Below are 27,914 nucleotides of genomic sequence, written 5' to 3'. Positions count from 1 at the left end.
AGGATGGAAAATACAAAGTCAGACCTGGTCCTCCCATTGCTCATGGCCAGCTCCTGAAGAGAGAGGAGTCCTTCCATCTGGGAGCAAACGGGCTCTCCAGCCCTCCCTGAAGGCAAAAGTAGCATCCAGCCTCATGCAGAGGAGTCCTGAGCACCCCTGCGCCCACCCCCAAAGCTGGGAGGCCAGACCATTATGGGGGGGAGAAGGCATCAGAGACCTTCCAAGCTCACCCACTGTGGGGCCTTCAGTTGGGCCTTTTTCCATCAAACTTTTGGTCTCTTAGGCTACTGGAACTCCCTGTTTCCATTAGGGGAAACTGAAGCACTAAATGAAGACAACGCTATTTACTGTTCTTCATTTATTACTTTGCTTAAGGATGTTTAGAAGGACCTACTAGGTACCAAACACCAGGTGAGGACCCAACAGTATAAAGATGAAAACATCTCTGTTTCTGCCCCTTTCTCAGTGGGGGAGACAGACCGGGTCCATGACTAGACGAGGCCACGTATGCCCAGCTTCAGTTATGCACCTGGCGCTGTGGGGACAGAGGGCAGGGCCACAACTGCCGGGGGGAGCAGCAGGGTTTCGAGGAAGAAGTGACACTGGGGCTCAATTCTGGGTTCTCTGTCCAGGACAGTGCATGGCCAAGCTTTCACACATTGTGCTATTTCAGAGGAAAATGACTCAAGATCTTAGAATTCAACAGCCCCATTTTACAGAAGAGAAAAACTGAGGCTTAGAGAGTGAAATGACCCCTCATGACCTATCAAGTTACTGAGAAGATAGTTACCAGAACCCCAAATTCCCATACTAGAGGGAAAAACTGGCATTACATGGAGGCTTCCTCCAGGGTGCTAGAGGGTGGCCCCAAAGGAACCGATTCCAGGATCAGGGAACCTACTGTCAGGATGAGAGGCTGCTCTGGGACAGTGCTCGCTTCCTTTTCTGCTGTCCAGGATGAGCCCTCCACCCTTCTGTGATCTCTGGGAGGAACTACCTCTCCCACCCCGACGAGGCCCTTGGCTAGTCATCAGAGCGGGCTTCCTCCTTTCCTGGGCTGACCCATCCCAAAGGCAAGTGAGAGCTGAAGTTTAGAAAAGAAATACAAGTTAGGAGAAAAAGAAGGTGGAAGCCTATGAGGTGCCTGCTGATGTGGAAAAGAAAATGTCTTTAGATTCATGCTCAGCAGTCTCAAACACCTTCCACTAATTAATTACACTTACCCCCCCCCCACACACACACACACACCGGGAGCTGACCAAAGCAGACCTCCGCTGGAAGTGGGGAATCAGTGAATTACGCATGTGGGATTTCTTCATAAAGGGAGATATTGATCAGGTAAGTGTAGTAGCTCATGTCTACATACAGACCCCAGCTGTAAATCTCTGCAGTACAGGAAGATAATGATCTCCCACTTATTGGGGCCAGATCTCAAATAGAACCGCTGACCTCAAGGTGTTCATCAACGCACCAGGGTCTGATGCCCACTGTGCATGACTCTGTGTGCCGTCTGACGGCAGGGCAGGAGGGAAGCAGAGAGAGCCCCCAGGGAGGTAGGGACCCCGTGGGGAGGCCCTGGTTGGCTTAAGGTTACTCTCGTCAGAAAGCCTGTTACTCCATAAAATAGTCCCACGTGCCTGAGTGCTCGTTTCTGTAACAGAGAAAGAGATCCAAAGACTTGGACGATACCACCCTCTAACTGCTTTACTGTTCTGCATTAACTTTCCTCTTGCTTTTATGATTTCTAACCCTCCCCGAAGCTCTGCCCATGGCCCATGCTGACCCCAGGTGGTCGAACTCTCTTCAAAGCTGGAGAAGCCCCGATAGAGGTGAAGGTCGGCCCTACACCTCGGCTGTGAGCCCAGACGTCAGGAAAGGAGCGGGAAGGAGGCCTCCTACACTTAATTACTAATGCATTATCTCAGAAAGGTTCTTCATTGTGTCTTTTTCAATGAGATTGTAGGGGGAATGAATGTGCAGAGACAGAGAGGGGAAGCCAGCAAACCACAGCCACAGTAACCTAGTTAGACCCAACATGTTATTGAAGGGGCTTCATGAAAAGTGTCTTGGGGCTGGAGAAAGAACCCGACAAATCGCACCAAGATTCCCAAGAGCCACGTGCCCTGTTGCTAAGCAACTCAAAAGGGTGGGTACCAAAATACAGGTCATCTACGTGGTCACTCACTCATCATGATAACAAGCTATCCTTCTAATAGGAAACTAATGCCACTAATTTGAGCTGTTTTCCCAAGAGAAGCGCATGAAGCCCAGCACCCTCTCTGCAGTCCAGAGTGTAACCAGTAGCGAGCCGTAGCAATGCACCGCTCCTAGGAGATGCTGAGCAAGGCGGGCCAAGAGCAGCTCTAAGTCAGGATCCCAGGGATTGAACCCCTGACCCGCTCCTCATTCGCTCAGCTGCTGAGAGCCCTGCGTTCCTCCCTCTGGTAAGGAGAGAGGGCCACGACACCATGACTGGAGATACAGGCAGGCCAAGCAAAAGAAGCAGGAATGAAAATCCACTAGCCCAGTTCTGCAGGTGACCTCCGAGATGGGACTAGTCCAGAAGCCGAAGCTGGGCCCCTGGAAAAGACCAGGGAAGGCCTTGGAATGGCTCCAAGCAAAACCCACCTGGGTGCTGTCCCTTTCCTTTTGTACCTTAAGCTTCAGAGCTGCCCGTCAAGGGCAAAGAAATCCCACCCAGCCCATCAATCCCACGTTCCCGCTTCTCTCCCTGTCTACTGCAGACAACCTCAGCTGCCACCAGGACTGTAATTGGAGCAGGGCACACCACAACGATTAAGTCTGTGTGTTTTCTAGCGGGCACCGGGAAGCAGTGGTCCCGATCGCCAGACTGAATTATGGGGTAGGTCATTCCCTTGTTAGCGGGAATAAATTTTATTAGCCCCCCTCTCGTTGCTGTGCATCTTCCCCTCTTTGCTCCTCAGGCCCGAGTGTGGGTCTGGATAATGTTGCCTGCACGCAGGATAAATCAGCTGAACAAATCCCATTATATTTTGGAACACTGAGAGAGACACAGTAATGACACCGAGACTGGGAAAAGATGTGGGCTTTCTTCTCCCCCGCTGATCCCGTTTCATACACATGGACAGCATGAGGGGCCCAATCCACCAGGAAAAAAATGTAAATTGAGAGGCCGAACTGAGAACTCCGTGAGTTGTCTTTTTTCCTGCTCTCCACTAACTTTGTTAATGAAATGAAGCAAGCGCCGTGTGCCAACGTGTAGTCATTCCCTTCTGTCTTACAAAAACTAAGGGGCACATGAAGGTGGCAGCAGGGAGGATCTGGCTGGAAATGTATCCTCTCCTTCAAAGGCCTTAACTTAGCATTCATAACACGTGCTGGATGGCAGGGAAGGCGGATGGGGCACGCTCCAGGCCTGGGATTCTGAACATAACATCTGGGTTAGGCACAGCCCAAATCTCTCAAAAGCAGGTATTGGTGGAGAAAAAAATATCAGTATGAAACCACAGCAATATTATTCAGTCTCTTTCTGTCTCATCAGGTGGTTACTGTAACCAAAGGAGACTATACTGATGATGCTATAAGATGTTTCAGTGTTCTACAAATATAAGGTGCTCTGTGACTATCATCATTTATTAATGTCTCTGTATTTCTCTTTCCCTAGGAGTCTCAGCACACTTTATTAAAGGGATATTGTTTCATCACCTCCTTCTAGAAGATGAAATGTATAATTTAAAGCAAAAAGGAAACCGCTCACCAGCTCAGTGACCTCTCACGAGCTGGACCTGGCTGAGACCCAAAGGCCCAAGCTCCCAGGCCAGCATCCCGGCCAAGACGCCACCCTGTGAGGATGACGGGAATTGAAGGAAAGGCCCAGAAATGCAGATCTGGATGGATAAGTCAGGCCAGTCTGTGTGCTGACTGAATGAGAGGCCCGGCTGCCAATCTGGGCTGGGCTGTGGCACACCATCTGGGTGTGTGTGTGTGTGTGTGTGTGTGTGCGCGAGCGTGTGTGTACAAGGGAGAGAAATCTCACTGTGTTAGCTGCTGTGTGTAGTGTGGAGGCGTGAGGGAGGATAAACCACAGAAAGAGGGAGCCTCAGGGGCGACTGTGCACAGAGTGTGAGTGCAAGTGAGAGAGTGACACACAGCAGAGAGCGCGACAGACAGACAGAAATGACGGGGACAGACACCAGGAGAAAGTGATTCACATATCCAGAGCAGAGAGGATGCGTGTACACACGTGGGTGTGTGTACAGGGGTGCACGCCTCTGTGCAGGGCTTCCTGAAGTCGGTCTCTCGGTGTTAGGACACGGCATTGCCGGCCTCACATCCTAACCGCTGCTCGGTAGACCCCGCCCTGAGGTCGCGGCAGCTGTCTGTGTTAACGGTCTGCAGATGTGATTCCTGGGTCTCGTCACCCTCCCTGCTGGCCCACTGGGCTCCAGGGTGGTGTCCTGGGAGGTCATGCCCAGCCTAGGAGGTCAGCCTCAAGCCCCTTCCTCTCATCAGGCCCAGCATATCACGCAGGGCTCAGCCACCATCCTGGACCGCAAAGCACCACGTGTACTTGGCTGAGATGCAACTTTAATTGCAGATTCTGCTGGCCAGAGAGAAAGAGGTGGGTGTCCTTTTCACCTGAATACCTGGAACAGCAGCCATCTCAAGGGGAGGGGGGGAAACTTGAGTAAAGACAGGGTCTGCGGTATGGCAGCACCTCCCAACCCACTGCTAAAACACAAGTCTGGAGTACGGGGTCAGTGGGCTGTGAGGGGTGAGGGCCTGCGCTGACGTGGAAGGAGATTTGTGATGTGTGCTGTCACTGGGACTTGAGTGTGGTGTATGCGGTGCATGTTTAATGGCCCCCGTGTGTGTGTGTGTGTGTGTGTGTGTGTGAAGTGAGCTGGGGCTGAGGAAGGAGGGATGGGGGAGACAGGAGCAGGGGTTCCTGGTCCGAGAGAGGACTGCCGCTGAGCAGAGAAAGGCCTGCCTCGCGCCACAAACAACAGGACATACCCGTCCAGTCAGAGCTGCACTTCCTGCCGACAGGAAAAGAAAACAGCCCGAGCAGACGGGCAGAAACCGGCCCCCGGAGCCTGCGGTGGCTGCCTGGCCATTCCGGATGCGCACTCTGGTGGAGTTGCAGGATCCCAGGCGCCAGACCGAACTGCGTGACCATCAGGCTGGGCTGGGAGGCCAGCCCGCGTCCAGGGGGTGACCCTGTCTCCTCCCAGGGCTGCCCTGCCGGAGAGCAATGGATGTGAGTCACAGCAACAGCACACACAAACGGGGTTCTCCTTTCCCACTCCCCGCTGCTGGATATGAAGCGAAGCTTGGGGTTGAAAATAAAAAGCTCGGTCCCGGGTGCCTCTGTGAACCTTGTGAGACTGAGCAGGGCTGGGGAGTAAACCCTGAACTCAGGCAGGCACCTGGTCTGGCAGTGGCTCTCAGTCAGGGGCTTCTGGGAACGTGAGGGGTTTCCTAGTTCCTGCAGCGACTGCGGAGTCCAGCCCCACTGGCACTCAGTGCTCCAGGGCCCAGCAACCCAAACGCCCTGCAATGCCAGACGGCCCTGCGCCGTGAGTCATCCCAGCCCCGCTGCCACCACTGCGTCATGGAGAAACACCAGCGGGAAGAGCACCTGGCCGAGAATTAGGATGCATGGAAGGCTCTAGTCCACCAACTACACGACCTTCGGAGAAATACTTGACTTTTCGGTTCCTCCATCTCCTCAACTGGACAGGATGTCTGCCTTTCCTATTATCCTGAGAACTGCTGAGAGAAGAGGAGGCGGTGAAGCCCTTTGTAAACTGTCAGGCACCACACGGACTCCCCAGGGGGATTGCCAGGTGGCTCAGAGGCCACCACCCTCTGCCCCCGCTACTGAGGCTGGACAGGGGTGAGGCGGTCACTCCAGTGACAGTCTCCGCCCCACGGACCGACATCTTCTAAGCTCCGCCCCAAGGACCGACATCTTCTAAGCTCCGCCCCACGGACCGACATCTTCTAAGCTCCGCCCCACGGACCGACATCTTCTAAGCTCCGCCCCAAGGACCGACATCTTCTAAGCTCCGCCCCACGGACCGACATCTTCTAAGTTCTAAGTTCGAGTCTTGAGGGGGCGATTAAGCAGCTGATTTTCGCTCATCCAGGCTTCTCAGCACTGAAGCTGATGCTGCCTGACTCCTACATCCACTTCTCAACTGGTCCCAAACTTAGGGAAGACTTAAGTGGCATGAGTGACAGTCACTCTCATGACCACAGCCCTCGTTCCCGTCACACAGGCTGTAATGACCCGCTTGGATGCGTCTCTCTCCTGGACTCCTAGGCTCCTGGAGACTGATGTCATGTCATGATTCTTGGCACCAACCAGGAGAGGGTACACTGCCAAGGGCCTAATGAGAGTTTCATCCATTCACTAACTCATTTGGAGGCAGAAGGTCAAGTGTCCCGTGAGGTGACCCCAAAGGCTGAAGAAAGGGTGAGGAGATAGAGACGGCCGTGCCCGGGGGGCTCCAGGACACCGGGCCTCTCGGCCCGCATAGAACACAAGAGTCTTGGGCCTCGACAGCACAGCCTCCAGCTCAGCAGTCCCACTGCAGGTCAGGAGTGTCGGGGCTCCCAGAAAGGGGCTGAGAGCTGTCGCCGTGACCTGCTCAGGGCCGTGGCACATGACAAGAGCCTCAGGCTACGAGCTCCTTGTCTCAATTGTCACTGCTCTGCAGACAGAGGGTGTGGGGACCCCGGATAGCAGCCTTCAAAGGCACCAAAGATAGAGACCATCTCAGGGTTGAGCAGCAGAAACAAAGAAATGACATCATTATCCTTAACCCCGCCCCTGGCTGCTCACCAGCAAAAGGCCTTAGGTTGATCTACAGTCTCCCAAGTCCTAAGACACTGGGAGGAGCCCTGGCTGATCCCTCCAGGACCCTCCTTCTGCACAGGCCCTCCTGAGGTCCTCAGAGTAATTTTCAGATGCCAGCCCGTTTGTTCTTGGATACCTCTTTCCATCCAAGCTGGGAAAAACCAGGACACAAGAAAGAATGGGCCAGAAGGCAAAACTAGAAGTTGCTTCCATTCTCCCCCCTCCCCCAGGCACCAGCAAACACCTGGGCTGCTTCCCCAGCCTCTACACCCAACGCCCACTCCAGGATTTTCGTTTGCAACATGCGCTGACTTTCACAGGGACACAGTTCCACGAGGAAGACACTCCTGGCCGGCTGGCCCTTATCTGTGATAGGGGCTCAGCCAGCCTCTCTGGTTCTCCTGGAATAAAGACAACAGGTTGCTCCCTGCGGGCGTGCAGATCGAGGCTCCAGGTTCCCAGCCCAAAGCTTCTCCCCCGAGCTGGTCACCAGGCTGTGGGCCACCACGTGGTTCCACCAACGCCCCATGCATGGCAGGCTCCGACCCCATTTTCCCTGAACACAGCCAAACACAGCTGGGACCTGGTGAGGGGGTGGGGCCTCAGGGCTCATGCTACTTCCTGCTCTGAGTCCTGGAGGCATGAGTTCAGGGGAAGGAATGTGAATCCCAGGAAATGAAGAGACCAGAAAAGCCTGAAGAGCACCATGGAACAAGCATTCTAGCTTAGGGAATTAGGACAACAGGAGCACAATAAAAATGAGTCACTGGGCAAAAGGTACAAAATACCGGTTATAAAATAAGTCCTGGAGATGTAATGTACAGCATGGTGACATAGTTGATAGTACTGTATTGTATATTTGAAAGTTGCTAAGGGAGTAGATCTCGAAAGTTCCGATCATAAGAAAAAGAATGTGTTACTATGTATGGTGATGGATGTAAACTAGACTCTTGTGGTGATCATTTTGTAATATACACAGATATTGAACCATTATGCTGTACACCTGAAACTAATATAGTGTTACATGTCAATTATATCTCAGTTTTAAAATGAACCACTTTTCAAGCTCTTTGAGTTGTAACTATGACAAAACCCAGAAGGGACACCCAACCCTACAAAAAACAAGTCCTAAAGTCAGCCTCCTGGGCCTTATGCCCCCCTCCTCCACTTTCCTGCAGCTGAAACGCCACAGGACAGAGGCCATGTGAGAATCGGTTCCCTTTCCCAGGCCTCAAGGGAATCCTGGACTCAGAGGCAAAAAAAGAACTCTAGAATTCATCTCATCCCTCCCTGCCTCAAGGTAAGAAGGCAAAAAGGAAAGGAATCCAATGGCCTTGTGAATGAATGAGTGCAGGAAAAGCTGGGTTTGCAAAACACTGTGCCTGTGAGGGCTCCTCAACGGGGACACTCAGGAGCCTGGCCTGCGTGGTCTGAGCTGAGGCCAAAAGAACCGTAGCCAAGCCCCAGAGCAAACTAACTCGAGTATGGGCTGAATCAAAGGAAACTGATACTGTGCATTAAAAGCTGGTGTGGCCTTTTAGACTGGCTGGGGAGACAGCCCCAGCCCTGTGCGGAGTTTCTGGCCTCCTCCTTTCTGCTCTCAGCCCTGAACTTGCCTCGAACTTGAAAAGGCTAATTAAAGCCCAAAGAAAAATCAAAAGCTTGTTATCTGGCTCCATTACTCCCAGTCCTGGCATTAGCCAGTCTTGCAAAGCTGCCTTCCCTCTGTTCTCTCCAAGGCCGCCAGGCGGATGTTAGGACCTGCAGCTCTGCAGACTCCCGTGATGAACTTTGCTTTTTGTACTGTGGCAGGGAGCAAGGGCGAGACAGATGCTTGCCCATGGGCAGCCAGGCTGATCTCCGCAGCTGATTTTACTCCCAAAAGCATTGCCCAAAAAGACAGGATTGGAGCAAGTTTTGTGCAGCACAAATAGCCAACCCCTCTGATCTCAAAAGAACTAGCTGTTTAGTAAGCACACAGCATAAACTTGCTAATTTCTAACACAAGGTGTATACGTGAGTGCTTGTGAGGGTGTTTCTTGTGTACGTGCACATGCATGTGTGTAGGAGTGTGTATGTATGTGCGTGGTGGTGAGAGGCAAGGGGGGCTGTGTCACCCGTGGCACCGGTGGTTGCCCAGCAGTTCTGAGGTCCGGTCTGTCCCTCAGGGCCCACGGGCCCTGGGCAGGCCTCCGAAACCAACCCTTCATTCTCCCCGCCCCCTGGCTTCCTTCAGCCCTCTGTCACCCAGCACTGCGCCATGGCTGCTTCTGGGCACTGTGACATGTTTCTTCCGTGAGACTGTGCACACGGAAGATACTTAATAAATACAGTTTTCCCCTCTATGTTCACTGGACTCTCATCCTACTTCTTCTGATCTTATTTTCCCATTTCCTAAAGATACGCAAGGGGCTAAAAACATACCTCTCCTGAAGTTCTACATCTACCCCAAATGTAAAATGACTGCCTCCCTGCTCCCAGTAGGGGTTTTACTCTAAGCTCTGCCTCCACCACCCATTGGTTTTACTCTAAGCTCCCAGGAGAGCGACTTGCAGCATGGTCGGTAAGAAGGTGGGTACACCTCTCAAGTCACCGCGTACGACAGTGCAGCCTTCAAGAATGCCTGGTGCACGTGGCGTCTATGGCACACAATCCCGCCTATTCCAGCCCCTCCTCTTACAGCCAGTGAGCCAGCCGGAATAGAGAAAAGTGCCGACAGGAAATCTACATTTAGCTCCAGCTCTGACTCTCATAAGCTCAGTGCCGTGGTCACAGCATGCCTGAGCCGGTGATAATCCGAGTCCAGTGAGACCCAGAGGCGGGATACACTTGTCTCATCTACAAGATGGGACAGATGATTCACACCCCATGGAGGCCACAGCCTAGGTCTCGACACCGTGCCATCCCGGCCCAGAGGCCCTCCCCGGACTCACCGCGCTGCTGCAGGGAATGTCCTTCACCTTGAGCCAGGCCAGGTCCAGCGTGCCCTCGCCCCGATAGCAGGACTGCAGCCGCTCCTTAATGCGGTCGTTGATCTGCTTCAGGATGAAGAGGCACAGGGCCGACTCGTCCAGGGATTTCATTTTCCGCTTCTGGCCTTTGGAGAAGACGGTGAAGAGGAGGTCGTCCTCTGGGCGAACCCCGAGGGTCCGGGCGAGCACGGCCCCAGCTTTGGACAGGTAGGCAGCCTGCAGCAGGCGGTACTCCACCCCGCCACGCTCACAGCCAATGGGCACCTCCACGTAGGAGTTGAAGGCCGTGTCCTCCTTGCAAAGCCTCACGAGCTTGGACGTATAAACCTGCTCCTTTGTGGTGGAGCCGGGGGGAGACACCATCTCAGGCTGAAGCGTCAAAAAGTAGACAAAGTTGCCACTGCTGAAGCCGTAGACGTAGTAGATATCAAAGTCGGGGATGACGGTGAAAGTATCCGAAGGAATCTTGATCATCGAGGCCACAAACTCATCGTGGAAGACGTACGCGAACATGCCATCCGCCTCTGAGTTCTTGGTCAGTTTCCGGCTGGAGATGGTGGGGAAATACTCCGGCTTCCCGTCCACGGCCGTGGCAATGAAGAGCTTGTCGTCCAGGTTGTTGTAGGAGACGATCACCCCAAAGACAGAGCCACTCTCGTTGACCCCCGACAGGTAGTGCTCCTTCTTGTGAAAAGGCTCCCCCAGCTTGAAGAGGTCCTCCAGCCTCAGGAGCTTGCAGATGCCTTGGTACAGGCTTCCGCAAGCGATCAGCCTGTTCTCCTTGTAGTCTATCAGGAGCATCTTGTTGACATTGTTGGTGGTGGTCAGGGGCTCGTTGCACGTCTGGACAATGCGGGGAGGGTAGCACTTGGGGTTGTCCTCGTCCGGCCCGGTCTGGTGGGTCACCAGGACCTTCAAGTCGCTGGAGAGCTTGTAGATCCGATTGACGGCCCCCAAATAAATGTGCCCTGTCCTCTCGTCCACCACCAGGTGGTTGAAGCTCTCGGCGGGCTCCCCGCGGAACGTGACAAAAGACCGCTTCTGGGGCAGCAGGGGTGGCTGCTGGGGGAGTAGAGTGGAGGAGCCCATCCCCACCATTAGGAGGTGGGAGAGCAGGCAAGTCCAATTCCAAGGCATGGCTTTCATTTCAGAGATGCGTCCTCGGGGCACAGTCACACTCGGCACAGCAGTGTCGAGGGAGGAGTGCAGGCTCCCTACGGGGGGGAGAGGAAAGAGGTGATACTGGTTGACAAAGGCAGAGGCTTAGTTTCACCCCACAGCTTGTCCGGCTGGGCCCTCAAAGCATCCTGCACACGCTGAAACCGACCTGCAATGGGGGACGCTGGGGCCAAGGGAGCCAGTCCCCAGTGTGTGGGTATGAGTGCCCAAGCTGGGTGGCAGCAGGAGGGCACTTCAGTAATAGTACTAGTAATAATACTAGCAACAGTAACAACAATGGTAACGGTGACGATGACGATGATAAACAGCCATTGCCCACAGAATGCCTGACTGTGCATCAGCCACTGCCCAGCGCCTTCCAGAGACTCTCATTTCATCTTAACCAACCCTTCAGTGCGGGGGATCTTCCATCTGCCCCTCCAGATCTGCTCTCTACCCTTCTCCGTGCCCAGGAGGCTGACCTGTATGGACTATACCTCTGCAGGCTCCTTGCCCTTGGGCCTGGTTAGGTGCAGCCAGTGGGGAGAATCCGCCGAAGCCCCGTGGGAGGGGGAGAGGCTAGGAGGAGGGAAGGGGGGCTGCAGGTACTGGGGACGCCCCACCCTCAGGTCCTGCGAACCGCCTCCTGCCTGCCTCCCTTTGGTCCTAGGGGAGGTAACGGGCCTCAGTGTTCTTGCCCCCAAACACTGCCCTGCCTCTAAGGAGGCACGTGTCAAGACCCCCTCTATTAACCTTTGTGCAAATGACCTGATTTGTATGTGCAATGTTTCCTGCTGGGACCCTGACCAGCGGCCTTGTGATATAAGTACTACTGACACTCCCACCTTACAGCTGAGGGGAGTAATCCAGGTTGCACAGCTAAAAGCCCTAGAGGCCAACTGAAACCAGGACCAGGACTGTCCAAGTCCATGGCAGACTCTCATGCTGTCCTGCTAAAACATCTCAGTTTACCCCAGCCAGGCACAGACGGGGACGTCCACCAGTGACTGTGTACGCACAGAAGACGAGTTCACACAACCCTTTTTAGGGGGCTGTCCGTCACAGCCCTGGCCCTCTGGGTCTGCACCTACTGCAGGGGAAGCTTCTCCTTTGCGCCTCCCCCCTGCTGGGCGGTGCATGAGGCCTAATGAACAACCCACATCCCGGATCCCTTTACTCTGAGGCGGCCACCAGGTCCTCTGGGCGCACTGGCCAGGTCTGAGCCCCGATGTCATTTTGGTTTTTTTTCATTTTTTTAAAGTCTTTATTGAATTTATTACAATATTGCTTTTGGTATTTTTATGTTTTGGTTTTTTGGCTGCGAGGCATGTGGGATCTTAGTTCCCCGACCAGGGATCAAACCCGCACCGCCCCCGCATCGGAAGGCGAAGTCTTAACCACTGGACCGCCAGGGAAGTCCCCCGACGTCATTTTAATGAGGCAGGTCTTGGTCGCTGCCCAGGGTGAGGCCTCCTCTGAGAGGTTTTCATTAAAGGCAGAGAACAAATGCTTTAAGAAAAGTGGTCAAGTAAATAAATAAATAAATAAATAAATAACTCCCCGTGGAACAAAATAACTTTCCATCCTAATGGTCTCATTCATTTCTATTCCAGATGCTTTTCTGCGTGTGTTTCCAGAGGATGGCTTCATATTTCTTCCAGTTTGGGAGAAATCTGGGCAGGGATGGCCTACATCTTATTCGGAGACATCTCAGCTCTGTGGAATTTCTCTCATTTCCCCCTCCCAAACAACTCAGAAACAAGGTGATGGGAAGAGGTAGATGGCTGAGCCAAAGAAACCTATCTGCCCCTCCCACAAGCAGAGCAAGTACAAAGTTAGATGGAAACCAAGAGAAGAAAGAAGAAGGAAAGCAAATCAAACACTTGACATTGTCAGCTAACAGTGACATTGACATTGACGTTTTCATTCCCAATGAAAACCACAAACATTCTCAAGAAAACGTCAGAGGAGGGAAACTGGCACACCCACGGCCGACAGCAGTCTTGTGAGCGGAGGGCCTCCATCTCTTCCCCCGCGTGGCGAACGTAGGCTGAGGGCACCTTCCAAATGAACAAGACACCATGGATCCAAGGATGGCCGAGGCTGGACCAGGCCCTTGAAAAACCCAGAGTTGGGGGGCAGACACTGCCAGAACCCAATTACTCAGACGGTGAAACGTTGCATGACGGACTTCGAGAGCTCAGGTGAGGACAGCTGACCTCTAACCCCGGGCGAGGGAGCAAGGAGAAGGCTGTGGGAGGCCTTGGAGAGGCGATGGCACTTGGGCTGAGCCGTGAACTTCGAGAGGACCCGCAGAGCTGGAAAGGAAGGGCCTCCTTGGGAAGGGGTCCATGGAGCCACAGCAAGGGCATTTCAACCGGGGTGCACGCCAGGAAGAGCCTGTCTGGGAAGCATGGTTCGTGAGAGTCAGGAGGAGATAGGGCTGGAGAGGGAGCCAGGACCCCGTCAGGGCGTCCCTGGGAGGTTGAGACTAAAATGCGCAGTACTGAGGGAGGAAACTTAAAGGAGAAGAGCTCAGCCCCCGCTCCCAGAGAGGAGCCTCCGCGCTCCTGTCGATTTAGCCTTTGCTTGAAGAACTGAGGCCTGTGAGCTCCGTGGGGGTAGGGAGGGCCTGCCTTGCTCACCGGTGTGTCCACAGTGAGAGACCCACACCTGACATGGAGGGGAGACTCAAGAACTCTTCCCTGACTGGCAGGAGGAGGGGCTGGAGGCGAGGAGCACCAGCATCTGTGCATCGTTCATGGGACCCCAGGCCCCAAGGCAAGTGCTTGCCCACCCACTACCTCACTCCTCAGACAGCTGTTCTCTGGGGTCAGCAGTGTCTGACCTGCTTTTCAGGTGAGGAAACTAGCTCTGCAAGAGCACGTGGCTCATCAGTGGCAGAGCTGGGGTTGAAACCCAGCTTTGTATCATTGCGAAGCCCGTCCTATTTCTAGGAAAGCACAATTCCAGAGCCCTCAGAAGTCCAGTTTAACCCATGTAAGTTCCCACACACAGAAGTCCCAGGACATCACCCGGCAATACCAGCTCTACAGGAGGCGAGCAAAGCCCCTGGGGACTCCCAGGGCATAACCTCACAGGTCATGCCCATCACAATGGGCACAACTATTTCCCTCTGAAAGCATAGAGGGCTGGAAAGTGCCTGGCACAGGGCTTCTCCTGGCCCGAAGTAAGTGCTTCTTAAGTGAGAGTTGTTGTTGTTGACAAGAGTGAAAGAAGATGAAAAGGATTAGGATCAAAACATGCCCGATGGCACCATCTCTGTTAGAGTGATGAGGGCTCAGGAGGTCAGGCTGGTTCATCAAGAATTGCCTGTGCAAATCTAAATATCAGAGAAGAATCTAGAAGTTTTTGAGCTGAAAGAGAGGATCCAGTTTGATGATTCCCAATCCCTGATTTCAGTGACCAGGAAGCTGCTATCCACAGACGTTAAAGGACTTGCACGAGGTCGCATAGTGAGTTCACGGTGGGGATGGGATTAAGCTCAAGTCCCTGGACTCCTAATCCAGGCAGGGCTCTTCCCACGTCTCCTGACTTCACCTGAACCCGCTTCAGCACCTGCTCCCGGCCTTTGTCTGGAGGAGGCCGCTCTTTGGGTGCCATATTCTCTGCTGCCTAACACAGCTCTCAGAACACCGCCGCCAACAACCAGATTCCAGCAGGGCTGGTGATCCTCACTCCAGACAGGCAGGTGCGGGTCAGGCCTCAGCCACCGACCCTCTGGAGGGAACTTCCGGCCGTCCCTGTATTGGAACCTGCCGAGCCCCGGGAAAGTGTGCCCGCCACACCCCGCCTTACTGTACACACTCACGGACCCACAAGCCAATCAACAGCTCTCTGCTTTGCAAGAGGCGAGACGAGGAAGCCTGTAATTATAAATTTACTGAGCAGAAAGGTGCCAGGCCTCATTTTCCATCTTGTACTAGGCACTGAAAGGAGACACAGTTATGCATCTCAAACACTTGTCACCCTCATCTGGGGACGGCGAAATTACTGCGCCTGGAGAGGGGGGAGCCCACAGAAAACAACAACGTGTGATAGGAATAACCAGCCTCTCATTTTACACACCACGAGAGAGACGGATTAGCTAGCAAACGAACAAGAGAAATGGAGGAGAAGGGGGAGCTAGCAGGGATGTGGGCTTCAGCTTGCCTCACCAGAGGCCCCACCGGGCACTGCCACAGCGGTGAGCCGGCCGCAGCCCTCCTACCCCAGCACGGGACCCACAGGTGAGCAGAGCTGCCCGCCCCTGCCCTCCAGGGCGGCCTGAGGCTGTCCGTCCTGGCAAAGCTGGACTTCTCCAGTGGTGTCCGTTCCAGCTATCCAGGTAAGTGATGACTCAACCTAGGAAACCCTCATTGAGATTCCAGATCCCATCCACCGTTTCTCTCTCAGGTCATCATTCAGCTGTTTTTGTTTTTGTTTTTTTTAAAGATTTTTTTGATGTGGACCATTTTTAAAGTCTTCATTGAATTTGTTACAATAGTGCTTCTGTTTTATGTTTTGGTTTTTTGGCCGCGAGGTATGTGGGATCTTTGCTCCCCGACCAGGGATCGAACCCGCACACCCTGCACTGGAAGACAAAGTCTTAACCACTGCACCGCCAGGGAAGTCACTCAGCTGGTTTTAAAACAAAAGTGTCAGAGGTAGCATTCAGCCCAATTCTGACTCTTCAAGGCAAATAATGTAACCGAGTCACCACAAGATGGCCCGGAAGGACTCACTGAACTAGGTAGGGTGGGAAAGGAAGACAGAACTGAAAGTCTCTGAGTCAAACCCAAACACTCTGCTGTTTCCCCCTCTTTGAAATCTGAAATTTTAATTCTGAATCATCTCAGGGGAGATGGGACTCATTTTTAGAAGCTGATCATCATTTTGATTAGAGAAATTGGGGCTTTGTTTTGTGTGGCAAGTGGTGAAGAGCTCAAACTAACTTTCATGAAATAGAATCATCTTCTCAGATTCCTGAGTGGCAGAGAAGAAAGTTATTATAGAGTAGTTTAAAAATAGCAATTACCTCACGAAATTACTTTAGAGTTTACAAAGTGTTTTCACATATATTATCTCATTCTGATTGTACTGTACGTGGCAACCCTGTTAGGTAGAAGAGGCATTTGTAAGTATACGGCCTCTATAGATAAGGAAGCGGAGGCATGAGCAGGGACAGGTCCTGGCTGGGGTCACACCCAGTGACAGTGGGACTTGGCAATCTGTTCAGGTCTCCCTCGGTGGCACATGGTACCTTCCCTGACCCTCTGGACAGAATCCTGTTTTCCTCAGGACGTCTGCCATGGGATAATAGAACATCCAGAAAATGTCTTCTAGGATGATATTTCAAAAGACAAGTCATAATCCAGCATCAGTCTAGTAACCTGCTTAGGTTACAGGTACTTTTCTAATGAAATAAAATAGAAGAGAAAAATAAGAGTATGTCACATTTAGGAAGGATAAGACTTTTGTGAGACTTTTGTTTCAGCCACGTATGTGTATGCATGAGTGTGATGTAAGTGTACTTCTTACCGTCAGTCACTGTGATGGTGAATTTGATGTGATCACTTGGCTGGGCCATTGTGCCCAGATATGTGGTCAAATATTATTCTGGATGTTACTGTGAGGGTGTTTTTGGATGAGATTAACATTTCAATCAGTGGACTTTGAGTGAAGCAGACTCTCCCCTAAAATATAACTGTGTGGCTACCAGATCAGGTGAAGACTGAATAGAACAGAAGCCTGACCTCCCCAAGGTAGAGGGAATTCTGTAGCAGAAGCCCTTTGACTTGAACTATGACATGGGATCTCCTCTGAGTCTCAAGTCTGCAGTCCTACTCTGCTGATTTTGGACTTGGAGCCTCCATAATTGCATGACCTAATTCCTTAAAATCAATCTCTCTCTCTCTGTCTCGATATATACATGTAGTTTCTGCTTCTCTGGAAAACTCTAATACAGTCATGATTTTTTTAAAAAAACGAAAGACACTGTTAGAGATAGTAGACACCTGTTGTTTTTGATGTTGTTTTTGCTACCATTCATTTATCCTCTGGGGATCCACCCCTTCACCCCCTCTCAGCCCAAAAGCGTCTGGGGAAATTGACTCCACCCCTGGTTCAAGGGAGGACACATGACCCGGGCCCAAACCAATCAGCACAGAGCAAGGGCAGGTCACAGGGACTAGTTTAGGGATGGGTACCTGGTTGGATCAGAATCTCTGGGAGGCAACAGACTTTGGATGGAGCGCTGAGGAAAAAGTCCTAGGTCTTCCATTGCCTGTGGCCTTGGAGAGGGTGGGCTTAAGAACTGTGGACACCATCTTGTAACCAGGGGAGTGGGGGAGGGGGGAGGGGGGCCTGAAGAGAAGGAAGTTAAGTACGAAGAGAGCAGAGCTGAGGCAGGGCAGAGAAAGTCCTGAGTCCCAGGTCCTGGTGACATCACACAGATGTCTAGATCACATGCACTGAAGCCACCTCTATGCTTATACTTCCTGGCTACGTGAGCCCCAAATTCCCCTTTTGCATAAGCCAGTGAGGGTTCTGGCATTTGTTAATGAAAGAATCCTGACCCACACACAGAAAAATCCAGCCTTCCAGCCAAAAGAGTAAGGTGTCTCTCACCACATCCTCCCTAATAGACTGTTCTTTCACAAGAAGAAGCATGCCAAAGAGATCTCAGTGTCCCACTGCCCCAGAGATAAACTAGAATTTTGCAAATGGTGAGGCTTTTTCCAGGTGCGTTTGGGTGTGTGTGCATGCGTGCGCGTGTGTGTGTGCGTGTGTGTGCTGACTTTCATAATCCACCACGATGCTCCCCTGTCTGCTGGGCCTTTGCCTTGAGGGCTGTGCTCACAAGTCTCCTGGGATGCTCTCCACCTGTCCATGCCTCCGTGTCCTCGGCACAGGTGGTTTCCCCTGCCCAGGATGACCACCCCACCCCCTCACCTAGGGCCTCACCCTTCAAATGAAGCGTGTCTGACCCTGGCCCTGGTCTAGGACAGCCCCCACTGCGTGTCAGTCCAGGAACTCGAGTTAGTCTCACATTCTACAACCACAAGCGTCTCACATTCCACCAACGCTGCTATATTTGCCCACTGATGCTCCCTGCCATCTAAAAAATATGAGCTTCTGGAGGTCAGAAATTACTATGTATTTTTCACCACTATTCTCTTCAGTTCCAAGCCCAGAGTTTGATATATGGTCGGTATGTTGGGAATACATGAAGGAACGGATGGATGAATTATGGATGAATGAATGAATGATGAATGACTAAACGAGGAACGGATGACGACTTCACAGAAGAGTGTATGAGGTGGCAGCTGGGATCACCCACAGCTGAAGTACCAAGTAAATCTTGGTGCTGAGCCACTTAGCCCAAACACACAATGATGATTTTACCCTGCTCTAATCAGGGCTTATAGCTACTTAAAATACCCACTTTTGCCCATTAAAAGCATGACTTCAAATGCAACAGGGAAAATACACCTTTCAGACACAGTTTACAATGAGAACTGCCGGTCCTCCAGCTGGAATATCATAACAGGTTGCCTTGCATCCACAAATTAGACTTGAGAACCACTGCCCTACTCAGCAGAGGACATCAGCGCAGACTATGTTGAGGAGAAGGAGCTGGGCCTGGAAACAAAACTGCGGCAAGGAAAACAGACAACGCAGGAGACCCAGCTGCTGGAAGTCAGGATGCATTTGTTCATTCGGCCAATGCGTGTTGATGGATCACGTACCACGAGAGGGGTTCTCAGCTGGGTGCAAGGGCTACAGACACTCCAAAGCAGAGAACAGTAGCCCTGCCCTCCAATGGCTGAGGTCTCTTACTGGATCCTGTAGCTTTCCCCTTTGAGGTCATCCATAGTCACTGGCAAGCTCTGCTGAGCTCCACCTCCCAACCCCTCCTGGTTTCCTAGAAACCAGGAACCTCATTCCCCTTCGTCCCCCTTACTGGGCTGCACTAGAGGTAATTCATTTCTTGCGCAGGTGAGGCCAGGGGACGGGAAGCTAGCTATCCACCAAAGCTGTGTGCTTCCCCATCCGTGCAGCGGCTGGTGTAAAGGTGTTGACAAGAGATGGCTACCAGCTATGGCCTACACTTCTCGGCCTCTCCGTTTCCACACAGTCTCCAGGTGTGACCGCACGACTGGTGAAGGAGTGTCGTGGTGACACTTCCATACCAAAGCAGGTAAGAGATAGATATGTCTTCTCTACAGATCCTTTTACCAGCTGGATAAACAGGATTCTGAGGCCCTGAAAGATGGTGGAGCCTCAAGATGGAAAGACCCACCCACTAACCACAGACATCCAGGTCAGACAAGAAATAAACCACTCCTGGGACAAGGCTCTGAAATGGTGAACTTGTGCGTCCCAGCAGTTGGCACCACCCTAACGAACACAGGCAGAAACGCAGCCAGCACACTGCGTAACAGAGCCGGATTCCAACCCGAGGCTGGGCGCAGTGGGGCTCCGTTCCTGTAGTGCATCAGGCTGACCCCAGGGAAAGTCCTCTTTAGGTGTCAGTAGCTCCCTCCTTGTTCCCAAAGCCAGACTGCAAGTTGTCAAGCCCAAAGAGGTGGGAGATGGCCATGCCTATGTCTACAGGAGTGAAATATCTTCATGTTCCTCCGAAGTGGTCCTTCTGAAGTTTGGAACCAGGGAGGCACTCTGTGTGTGCAGCTAAGGGCAGTGAGGGGACTGGGGACACAGCCCAGGTCTCCTTTCTATTTCATCCAAGAAACACCAGCCAGCTATTGATCCAAACCAGCAAAATGGAGAAAGGCCTTTGTAAGATTCCTACTCCAATTTGTAATCTATGCATTCAGAAGAACGTCCTCAGTAAGTAACCAGTATTTTTTCTTGTCTGCATTTCTCACTTGAAACTCTTGGTTTCTAGAAGTAGGAGCCATGAATTGTGATTTTCTTTCTTTTCCTGGAGGATTATATTTACACGGAACATCTGTGCCTGCCTTCTGACGCCACGATGGGCGTGCAGCCCCCTGTGTGCTTCACTACCTAGTCCTGGCCTTTGCTGCCACCCCTCCTCCCTGTTGAGGTCTCAGAAATGACTGCCACGTTCATAAGAGGAAAAGTGCCCCAGGGTGTGGGTGTCATAGTGCAATCCATCACTACCACCAGGGGAAAGATCAAGTCACAACACTGTGCCTGGACAGCCTTATGTGCAGGAGGGGGGACCCAGGAGGGGGACCCAGAAGGCTCAGCCCGGCCATGGCCCAGCACAAAACCAGAAGGCAGCCACAGCTGGGGCAGGTCATGAGCCCACGAATCAATCCCTCCAGTCTGCTTTCCCTCTGCTTCTGCTCTTCGGAGCAATGAGAAATGTGACATCGGTGGTTGGAGGAAGGGCTGGAAAAAGGCATAAAGGATGGGTCAGAGGGAGCCGTGGGGAGCCAGGCACAGGCTTAGCGTCCAGCCGCCAGGCAACCGGCCTGGTCCCTGGGAAACTCAGCACCAAGCTCAGCTACTTAATCCTTACTTCCCAGTTTATTAGAGAGGGCTGGGGGAACGTGATTACCATGGACAGAGCCTTTGCAACCAGCCTGGAAGAAGAGTCTGCAGGAGGGTGAGTCAGTGAGCCACCCCCATTCAGAGATTAGGTCCATGCCGGACCCCTGAGGCCCCCATCTATGGTTTCCCCTCCCCCAGGCCTCCCCATCCTTGGCCTTGAGGGAGCCCCCCAGGGTGCAGAACCACCTTTCCCTGGCCAAGTCCGCTGTTCCCAGCAGAGACGAGTGGGAGCTCCAGCGAGCCCAGGAAGCCCAAGATGGAACTCTATTATTACACTGTGGCAGCCCTTTATATTCCAGGCACTGTGCTCGGGCAGGGGAGTCGCTAAGCCTCCAAGTCCGGCTGTGAGGCTTTAAAAACACAACACTCTCAATAGCAGCCTGGGCTGGGAGGACAGAATCGTCAGCTTCTTTCCAGCGTCTCATTTAAAGAAACCAGCCAGCCAGGAACCGGGGGTCAGATGTACCAGCCGACTTGGCGTCAGTGTGGTCACTCTCTTCCACCCCAGCCCTTGGCCCGGCTGGTGAGAAATGCCCTATCCAGGGGGCTGGCTCCCAGTATCTTCTGAGGGTCCCCACTGGCCTCTGGAGGTGCAGAAATGGAGGCACATCATGGGAAGATGCTCAAGACACCCCAAAGCTGTGGCAAAGGGAGCATCTGTTGTCACTTTTGCTGCCCCAAGACCTGGGTGGACATTCGCGTCACAGAGAAGGGGCTTGGGGTCCACCATGTGCTGGGACAGTCATCTATCCGTGCAGCCCCGTCTCAGGCGTATGGCCCAGGGCGAAGTGGATGGAAGACTTGCTGCGCTAACTGATCTTCATCTGGAAAGGAGGCTCTCTGACGCTCTCCCTGCCACCCATTCCCCCACTCCCCTGGGCCTTGCCATCTTCTCTCCCTGGACTCCCAGCCTGGCACCAGAAAGCAAAGCCACGTCATGTGGGCTTCAGGCTAATGAGCTCCTCTCTCTCAAGGCCCTTCTCTCCTGCCACGGTTGTGGGAAGAGGCAGGATATCCTTGGTGCACAGCGGTTAACGTGTCGGCCACAGGCACCCATAAGAGCCTCCCCTCTCTGAATCACAGCAGCAAGGACGCTACAGGTATCAGGTATGGACCTTCTCACTGGCCACAGTCCTGCTTTCTTGATGCCTCAGTTTCCCCATCTGTAAAATGGCGTTTCTGGAAACAGGGTGATGAGTCAAGGGAGATCGTTATGTTTCTTTTTGGGCTTAAATCTAGGAGGAGTGAGAGTGAAGCATTTCAGGCTTCATGGAGCACAGGCTGACGCTGATGCGGGGAGGGTTCCACGAATGGCCTTTGCCATGAGATGGTGAGGATGGCAACACCCGGGGAGGGGGTGTTCGCTGCAAAACACAAGGCTGGTGCTGAAGTCTCTCTTTCCAGTCTCTTTGCATCTTCACCTAAACTGGCTTTGTAGTGGCTGAAATCTAAGTTGTGCGGAGCCTGGGGAGAGCCCACCGCGGTCTAGTTCCACGACCTGCCCCCAGAGAACGCGGGGCATGCGGCTGTTAAGCGAGCCTCCATCACACTCCTTGGACCTGTCTTCTCTCTCTCAGTGAGGACTGCTGGAGTGGGACGCACCTTGTCAGCTCAGGCAGTGGCCCATTCACTGAGTCAGCGCCTGGGGAGCAAGGTAACCTTTCAAGGAGGGGCCCTCGCTGCTTCCGGCCTCTGCGGACCCCACCACTCGACAGTTGAGTGAAGGATCAGCAGGAGGCCTCCAAGCTCTGAAGCCACCCCACCCACTGAAGGGCTTAACTGATAACCCACCATAAGGTGATCCTGCCTATTTCATCTCCTATCTTTAGCAGGAGAAGGAATTTTAAAAGGAATGGAAATTCCCTTCTTTAGACTGGTAGAAATCTCTAAGTAAACTTTTCTGACTAAAAAAAGTCAACAGGTTTGGAAAGGATGCTAGAAGCAGGTTGCTAGGGGGACCCAGATGGGAGCCCACTGCACTCAGACCCTTGCACTCAGCGTCTCTCCCAGGTACCACTCTGCTCCCAAAATGCCTCCCCACCCCAGGCCATCACTGCCACCCCCAGCAGCAGACCTGCTTCGCACAGCCCAGCCTCCTGCCTTCCAGCCCACAGGGTCTTCCTGAGGGAAGCTGGTGATGCCACCAAATGGCAACACCATGAGGGAACAGGCTATTTGGGGCACATCTGGGCCAAATACTCGCACTTCTGCTGTCATCTAATGTGTAGTGGGAAGGCTCTTTCTCTCCCCTGTCCCCTCCTTGTCCTTCTACCCCCTCCCTTTCTTTTTCAATTCCCGGGAAAATCAGGAAGTGAACAGTTGTCTCCCTTGCTGGTCTATATTCATGTAATTAGTGCTATTTAATTCCACGATGAGCCAAAGCTCAGAAAATACAAAACATATTTCAGCTGCGTGCCGCGAATCTTGGCAGAAATCTTCCCTGCAGCCGGAAGCAGAACAGAGCTATATTCACTCCTTTAAAAAAAAAAGGTTCAGAATCGACTGCAACAAAGTTTGGGGGCCAGGCACTACTACCTGGAAATATGCAAGGAGCTAGCAGAATAGGGTATTTTATATCTTAAAGTTTGGAAATAATCTCCATCACCATGGCAACACTGAATTTTAAAAATACTTAGTATTGATCAAATAACACTAGTATAACATGTCATTCCTCCTAAGGAGGTGGTTCCTGGTTCCCCATCCCCTCCTTATTCCCATGGGCTTTAAGTGTTTGGGTCCCTAGCAGTGGGGACCTGTGCCATCCTGTCATCCTGCCTTTCCCACCTGCTGGGCACGCACCTATGAATCAAAGGACCAAGGAGACGTGCGGTTTCTGGCAATGAATCTCAATTAACTAACACATTCCAATCTCCCAACTCCTTTGCCCCTGCCCAGCCCACTCCATTCTGCTGAGACCTCACTCTATTTCCGTATTTGTGCCAGCAACATACGAGCAAGGAGCAGCAAATCTTAACCCCCATCCTGCCACCATTTCTCAAGTGAGGCACAGAATGGTGAAGACCCTCCAAGACCATTCTCCAAGGTGCCCATCACTGTAAAGAGACCAGTCCTCAACAGGTCAACCTCTGCCCCACATCGATGCCGGGGCCTCTGGCCAGCACTCCCGCCGGGACTAAGTCCCTCCTATAGCACCCCTATGAACTGGCCATGCCCTCCTCCTTCTCCAGGTGACAAGCATACAGAGCTGGTGCTAATGCTGGAGGGCCCGGGGCAAGGCCAGGCAGAGGAAGGAATCCTGTTGGATGCTGCTGACACCTCCTTTCAGGACCTGCTCAGAAGCTGTGTCACTGGGGGCACAAGAGTCCCAGAGATGGATCTCAGGCGTGACAGAGGGTCGGATCCATTGCGAGACCCAAGAGACGTTGAAGTAGACTCTGCAGCTCTTATGAGTCTGCTCTGCACATTACTCAGTGGACAGAAACACGCAATGCTCCACACAGAGAGGAAAACACCTGCCAACTCTGGCCACCTCGTCCTCTTACACGGCCTGAAATTCCACCACCACCACCTCTTGTTTGTGGGTTATATCTTGCCTTAGACATGCTCCTTCATATGCAGTCAACACTCATGACTCCAAAAATATATACCTATCCCCATCCAAGCCATTATTATTACTGTCCAGATGGGGACACCAAGACTCAGAGAATTTCATTAAGTTGCCCAAAGCTCTGCTCTTCATATGTCCACAACTCAGGTCTTCTGATGGACCCAACACTTCCCTGTAAACCACAAGGCCACCCATCCGAGTCATCACTGAAGATCGTATGTCAAAGCGGGATGGGGGCTAAGTCTAGAAGACCCCATGACCAATGCAGTGGTTAACTGGGAGGAAAGGAAGCCTCCTAGCCGACTAGAGTATAAAAACTAAACAATTTTGGACTGTCATCACCTCCATTTACCTTGATGTTTTGCATGTGTTGGGAGAGGACCCTTTCCTTCAGCCCAAGGAGGTGGCACAACTGGACAAGTTCTCGGTGGCCAAGGGATGATATAAGGGGCAAAGTAACAAGCGGGGAGGGTGACCCAAGTTCATCCCTGCATTCGTTCAACAGCACTTGTTCAGCTCCTACAACATACCAGGAACCCATGTTCCAAGGGTGCAACGTGACTAAGACAAAAAGATTTTGATGTCACAGAGCTTACATTTAATAGGGAGAAGACAGACAGTAAACAGGAAAAATAGTTATTTTCAGATAGGGTAAGTCCTTTAAAAAAAAAAAAAAAAAAAGGATAGTCATTTCATACAGAGTCACTGCGGGGGCAGGGCATTCCCTAGCTGTAGTGGCCAGTAGAGGTGTCTTGAGGCTTGCCAGGAGGGTAAACAAACAACAAGGAGGAAGCCACTTATGCAGCGATTTGGGGAAAGAACATTCTAGGGCAAAGGCAGAGTGAGTGCAGAAACTCTGAGGAGGGGGCAGACTTGGCAAGGAAAAGGCAGAAAGCTGAGCAGCCGGAAGACACTGGGCGAGGAGGGAAGTGTGAGTAATGGGGTCTGAGGGAAAGGTGGGGGGTAGATGACAGAGGGCATTCAACTCCAGGGGAAGGAACGGGAATTTCATTCCAAACGGTATGGGAAGCCATGAGAAGGTTTTAAGCAAGGAAGTAACACGATCAGTTTATCATTGACAAATTCAGTTTGGCTCCAGGTGGAGAATGGTTTGTGGGTGGAACAGGAGACCTGCAGGAGTTCCTTGAGGGGTGATGGCAGCCTGGCTCAGGTGATGCAGGTGAAAACAGGTCATCACTGCTCTAGTAGGGCACATGAGATGGAAATGAGAGGAATATGGAAACGAGAGGAATATGGAAATGAGAGGAATATTCATAATACCTCCTTGATTTTGGCTTGAGCACCTGGGTGGATGGTGGTGCCATTTTACTGATATGGGGAAGGCTAGGGAGGAACAGGGCAGGGGAACAAAGAAGTCAAGAGTCCAGTTTGGGACATCAAGGGCAAGGCTGTCTGCAGAGTCTGCCCGGGTTGGTACGGGAGGGGATCATGGAGGGAAGTGGCTTACAGAGAAGCTAGCTGTGTGGTCTGCAGAAAGCATCTCATTTAAATGCTCCAAGAGGATGCTAATGGTATCCTTATTTTCTAGATGAGAAACTGATTCTCAGTACCTAACATGAAGTGAAGCTAAGATCTAAACCTAAGCCTGCAGAAAGCCCCATAGGCATCAGAGCCCTCTGCTTGTGCCAGCCCGCACCAAGGGACCTTGGCTGGAAGAAGGGGATGCCAACTAAAATATTTTCCTAAGGGACCTAGCATTTTACACTTACTTTTTGCGAAAGAAAAACTATCACATCAAAGTTTCAATTTTACTAAAGGGAAATTGCAAATGCTTATGAAGTACAGGCTAGTTTGTAAACCTCATAAATTTATAGCCAAAATTAATAATATTAAAAGAGTGGAAATGGCAAAGGATATTCAGCATCAGTTATTTAGTTCTTAGCAAGGAGCCCTCTCTTCACTCCGGTTATAAAGAGAATCTTGGGCACCCAGTTATGCAAACCAGTGAAGTTATGCAAACCAGATTCCTCACTGTCTGTAATGCAGGTGTTTCTGGTGCCCCGTGGGAGCTGCTGCTTTATTGAGGGATAATGAGCCTCTGTCCTGGTCTACGGTGTAAGGCTATGCTCACGAAGGGGTGACCATCATTGTATCAGTCATCCGGGTAACAGGTGGCTCCCCAAACAGGTCGACAGATGACACAATTTCACAGGTAGGAGCGGGGACTCACATCACTCTCTGGGCCTCAGTCTTTATGCCTAAACTTTAAAGGGTCTCTAGAGTCTAGCCAGGGGTCAAAAAAGGACAGTGGTCCTGGCAGCACAGTTGGTGTTAGATTGGAGCGTCATCTATCGATGAAGTGAAATAAACTATAACTTGGAAACCACATTGACTTGTTATAGTAACTCTATTTATTTTCCTTTTATGACCTCCAGGCCCCAGGCAAAGTCCTACTAAAATGTCCAGCTTTGTCTCAACTGTGCTATTAGATATTAATGGGCAGTTGTAAATGCACTCTTGGGCTGAGGTTCTAAGGAAGATGCATTCCATCCTCGGGAGCCAATGTGGCCGAAGCTGCAGTTATTAGCAGGAGAAATCCCAGTCTCTGGGTGAGGGTTGAGGCTGCAGGAGCTCAGCGCCCCTCCTCAAGTGGAGGTTCTTCCTCCAGTGCCAAGTCTGAGCAAGGCCATCGTTCCCTGACCAAGCAAACCCTGCCATCACCTCTCAGGAGCTACTCTCCCGGACACCCACATGCCTGCCTCCCCGACTTCTAGATGCTTTGGGCAAGAATTATCATCTCCATTTAACAGATGAGGAAACGGAGGTTCAGAGAGGTTAAAGGCCTTTCCCAAGGTCACAGAGATTGTTCCAGGAAAGGGGTGATCAGCGTCCACATCGAGGAAGGATAACGCAATGTGGTAAAGTGTCAAACGGGCACAGAAAAATGAATTGAAAAGAAATGAAGCAATCTCTAAGTGAACAATGAACAAGATTCAGTCTACAGTGAAAAATCAATGAGGCAAAATGCTCAGCCTGTAAAGATCGATGAGGCAACCGACCAATGACCCGTATTCCCACCTGAATTGACACCCAACCACATCACAGTCATGTCTGTATTTGCCCAGACCAACCCCCATGCCACCTGCCAGCGTATTGCCTGGGTACCAGATTCAACCTCCACCTGGGCACCTCGCCTGCACTGATCTGAACAGCATCTTCAAACAGCCCTGAATGGTAGCTGATGGAGTCTGCACACACAGGCTACAGAAAGAAGCCCCTGGAACAAGGAGATAAGGTCACCTTCTGAGAGTTAATTTAGTACCAATCAAGACATCCTCACGGAAGCACCAGATATCTGCAGAAGCCACCTTACAAGGGCAAAGTGTCCCCAAATCACTAGTGAAAGAGCAGGGAACCAAAGCCTACTCAGGGTGACATGGTTTCTTCCACTAGACGAGAATGTAAGTCAAGAAGGCTATAATCTAAACAGTCTGAATAAAGAAGGTATTAGCCAACTCGGGGTGGTTGGCCTGGAGCAAAACGGCAGGAGCTGCTGAGTCTTAATCTCACACCAACCAGGGAGGGAGAGAGCGTGGTGGTGGCTGCCAGACATGAGTACGGGGCTGGCCCACCGGGAGGCGTGCTCAGAGGAGGGACAGCAGTTGGTCACCAGGCTTCTCCACGGCACAGATGACGCGGTTCTCAAAAACACCAGACTCTCGGTTGCAATTCCACATTCCCACGGTGAGCCAGCTGACCCCCCTGTTTCTTTCTTGCTGGGATATCCCTCAACTTTATTCAGGAGTATACCCTCCATATGCAGCCCCACCTCAGAAGGGGGCCAATCACAACTGGAATAAGCCAG

At 52.0% G+C, this 27,914-nt stretch overlaps 1 protein-coding gene across 1 annotated transcript in view; it reads right to left on the bottom strand.

Moving 5' to 3' along the window:
- PLXNA4 (plexin A4) overlaps positions 1 to 27,914 on the bottom strand; it is a 447,305-nt gene that overhangs the window by 372,023 nt on the left and 47,368 nt on the right. Inside the window, exon 2 of the mRNA XM_036863673.1 lies at positions 9,781 to 11,033. Within this exon, the coding sequence (XP_036719568.1) occupies positions 9,781 to 10,965 (1,185 nt within the window). The 5' untranslated portion in view covers positions 10,966 to 11,033. The remainder of the gene's footprint in view (positions 1 to 9,780; positions 11,034 to 27,914) is intronic.

This window comes from Balaenoptera musculus, chromosome 9 (assembly GCF_009873245.2).
Source record: "Balaenoptera musculus isolate JJ_BM4_2016_0621 chromosome 9, mBalMus1.pri.v3, whole genome shotgun sequence".
Lineage (NCBI taxonomy): Eukaryota > Metazoa > Chordata > Mammalia > Artiodactyla > Balaenopteridae > Balaenoptera > Balaenoptera musculus.
Note: the sequence above shows the minus strand (reverse complement) of the source record. Positions and strands in the feature narration are given on the sequence as shown.